We start from the raw sequence: 3,481 nt of genomic DNA on the forward strand, positions 1-3,481 counted from the left end.
CGTCACTAGAACACACAACACCACCCCGTCACAACACACAACACCACCCCGTCACTAGAACACACAACACCACCCTGTCACGCCCTCTCCGCCTCACACCTGTTCTCCACCCACCTCCAAGCACATGGGGGCCATGGGGTCACTGGACTGCAGAGTGGTCATACTTTATGTTCCCTTGTGTTATGAGTATCGATAATAGGAACTACTTATAGATTATTGACTTTTGTTGCTATTTTTATAAACCTACAAATCAGAGTCACGAATAGGACAAGCATATCGTGTTGCTCTGTCATGCAGCGGAGGTAACGAGAGAGAGAAATAGAGAAAGAGAGAAAGAGAGAAAGAGACAGAGAGAGAGAGAGACAGAGAGAGAGAGAGAGAGAGAGACAGAGACAGAGACAGAGAGAGACAGAGAGAGAGACAGAGAGAGAGAGAGACAGAGACAGAGAGAGAGACAGAGACAGAGAGAGAGAGAGAGAGAGAGACAGAGACAGAGGCAGAGACAGAGACAGAGACAGAGAGAGAGAGAGACAGAGACAGAGACAGAGACAGAGACAGAGAGAGAGAGAGACAGAGAGAGAGACAGAGAGAGAAACAGAGAGAGAGAGACAGAGACAGAGACAGAGACAGAGACAGAGAGACAGAGAGAGAGACAGAGACAGAGACAGAGAGAGCAATGTTGCAAGTGGAGTGAGTTTGTCTGGCTTTGGCAGCCATTTTAAATATGTGCATATAAAGTGAACTTGTCTTTTAGGGATGTGAGTTCCTAAGGAATGATTTAATGACAATATGACATTTGACGATGCAGAGGGGAGATTCAGAATACTATTATGGTTAACACTATTCAGAATGAAGGGTGCGGCAAAAGGATTAAACCTTATATCCATCAACTGACATCGTAAAAGTCTATATTTGTATCAACGTAATTACTTGTCTACAATGTCCTTACTGCTGTACTAAACAGAGCTCACTCCAACGAGAGCTCAGTTTCAATGGGATTTCCCTGTCAGAATAAATCAGTCATCATAAAAGATGTAGGCCTGACTGTCAACAAAGCCTGCCCGTCTGCAGAGGATGCTGTCAACGTTTTTAAATGCTAAAAATCATAATCATCATAATAATTAGATCACAATAATTGCAATGCAAAGTTTCATCAATTCAGAAACATTCAGCAAATATAAATGCCTGACCTTTAGAAAGTTAAAGCTAACTTCAATCTGTTTTCAATTTAGTTCATTTCCCAGAAGGTGGGTGTATGTTAGAATATAAAGTGTATAATTTCACTTTAATGTGATGATGGGACACATTTAATGCTGATGATGTCACTGTTTGGATTAGAAGCCATCGTGACGCAGTATCCATGGACCGTATTTGCTTCTCCTCCCACATCCCAGATATGTCACCCAACTAACCGGCCGGGTGTCAACTAATTTGTGGTTTTTATTCATACTCATACGCCCTGCTGGCAGCTAAAGGGATCCTCGCGACTTTCCGTAGGGACCGCAGTGCGGACCAGCCACGCCCACCAGCCCGTTTCGGATGAGAGACGAACAGCAGGATGGATGGAGACCGGCTCACCGACGCAGGGAAACGGTTTGAGCTGGCATCTTCCCAGTATGTAGGCCTAAGCCTGGTGCATTTAGAAGCCGTGTATGGCTATAGGCTCCTGAGCAGCCCCGCTAAGCCCAGAAGAACTACGGGGCATCCTCCCGAGACAACATGCAGCTGCTTTGAGAACAATGGCGAAATAAAGTCCCTTGCAATAATAGCGGGGCTTAAAAAGATACAACGCCATAGACCCCCCCCCCCCCCGGATCCCATCACAGGGTTTCTCATATCGCAAAATGCGATATGAGGAAAAAAAAAAAAAAAATCTCAAAATGCGCATCTCAGACCTGTAGTGAGGGCGCCGGGTCTGCTGCGCTGTTGACGCATCGCCCGTGAGCCAGAACGCTGAATCACTCCGGTGGGTCTGGTGAGACCACGTGTGTGGATGACAACACTGGCTCTATAGAGACACACACATTACCCGGAACACGAAATAGGCCTACATATATGTGCCCAACATATTTGTTATTATGTGGACTCGTGGTAGACAGTGTGATGTTGGTGTCCCTATACAAGCAGTAGGACAGTGTGTGTGTGTGTGTGTGTGTGTGTGTGTGTGTGTGTGTGTGTGTGTGTGTGTGTGTGTGTGTGTGTGTGTGTGTGTGTGTGTGTGTGTGTGTGTGTGCACGCAGGCCCCAGTGTGGTAACCTATTGTGTTGTTGTAGGGAGGGGCTAGATAACTTCATTAGGAACAACGACAGCTCCCCTGAGTTTACCCTTAAGTTAGATCACAGAGCTTTACTGATCCGCAACGGACAAATCAGCACTTAAAAGCTCCAACACAGACGGACCCTATATTATAAACGCAGTAGATAAGGTCTATATATCTTCATATTTGATGGAGGCTCACGGCCTCACCAAACCCATCTGCTCCTCCCAGCCCCATCCTCTCCATCCTCCCCGTCTCTTACCTTTCTCGATGTCCGCAATCGCGCACTTCAAATGGTTCTCGGTGACGATCTCCCCGATGACAACCAGCAGGTAGAATTTGCTGTCGACGAAGTGCTGCGAGAGGCTGGTGGACGTGGGAGACGCCATCACGTTGCGATCTGTCTCTAACTGTTCGAGATCTGCGGATTGCACAAGGGTCGCCATCCTCCCACTTCCACGAAGAGTACAGCAACACGCCCTGAGTGTGTCTGCTGGTTCTGCTCTGGCGTCGCTGTACGTGCCGGAGACACCCCGCCTTGATGGGAGTGGCTCTCCTAGCTTTTCCTTTTTTTATACGCACGCAGACATTGGGTCATATTCGGTAATCCGGTGAGGAGAAGGATGCGCACGGAGGGAGCGGTATTCGCAGACTCACGACTGATGTCATGTGCAGCCAATGAGGCGCGGCGGCAGGGGAGGATGATGCCGATCAAAGCGATATTTGAAGCGAGATGATAAGCACGATGGAAGCAAATTGTTGCTCAATAGCGCAGTGGAGCATCGGGCTGGATGAACACAACTATAACAACAAGTGTTGCTAAAGGTTTACAGCTGGTGCTATAGATTGTGGCTTTATGGTAGCCAGAAAACTAGACAATTGTATTCAAATGCTGTACCTTCACATGTGTATTAAGGCGTTTTGTGTTTTGTCAAGTACATGTGGGTAGTAGTTGAATATATGCGTTCTTTCTGAAACAGCATGGCTTCTGAATCAGTTTTTTTTGTTCAATCAACTGCTCTTCATAACAAGAGATCAGACAAAACACAGTAATGAAACCAAAACATTTGTCCACGAATAACGTCTTTCATATTGTGTTACCAGTTGTATCGATTCCCTCTCTCAGCTATTTCCTCAGATGGAGACAAAGGCTACTGTTACAGCTGACCTCCCAGCGTCGGCCAATCAGAGGAGACCACCATATTACTGTAGAACTGGTGGCAA

The 3,481-nt window shown here is 46.8% G+C and overlaps 1 protein-coding gene across 1 annotated transcript in view; it reads right to left on the reverse strand.

Moving 5' to 3' along the window:
- map1b (microtubule-associated protein 1B) overlaps nucleotides 1-2,703 on the reverse strand; it is a gene marked incomplete at both ends in the record, with an annotated part of 15,406 nt that extends 12,703 nt beyond the window's left edge. Inside the window, one exon of the mRNA XM_084486144.1 lies at nucleotides 2,520-2,703. Within this exon, the coding sequence (XP_084342270.1) occupies nucleotides 2,520-2,703 (184 nt within the window). The remainder of the gene's footprint in view (nucleotides 1-2,519) is intronic.
- Between the last annotated feature and the right edge of the window lie 778 nt (nucleotides 2,704-3,481).

Source organism: Micromesistius poutassou (genome assembly GCF_964030765.1).
Source record: "Micromesistius poutassou genome assembly, chromosome: 22".
Taxonomy (NCBI): Eukaryota; Metazoa; Chordata; class Actinopteri; order Gadiformes; family Gadidae; genus Micromesistius; species Micromesistius poutassou.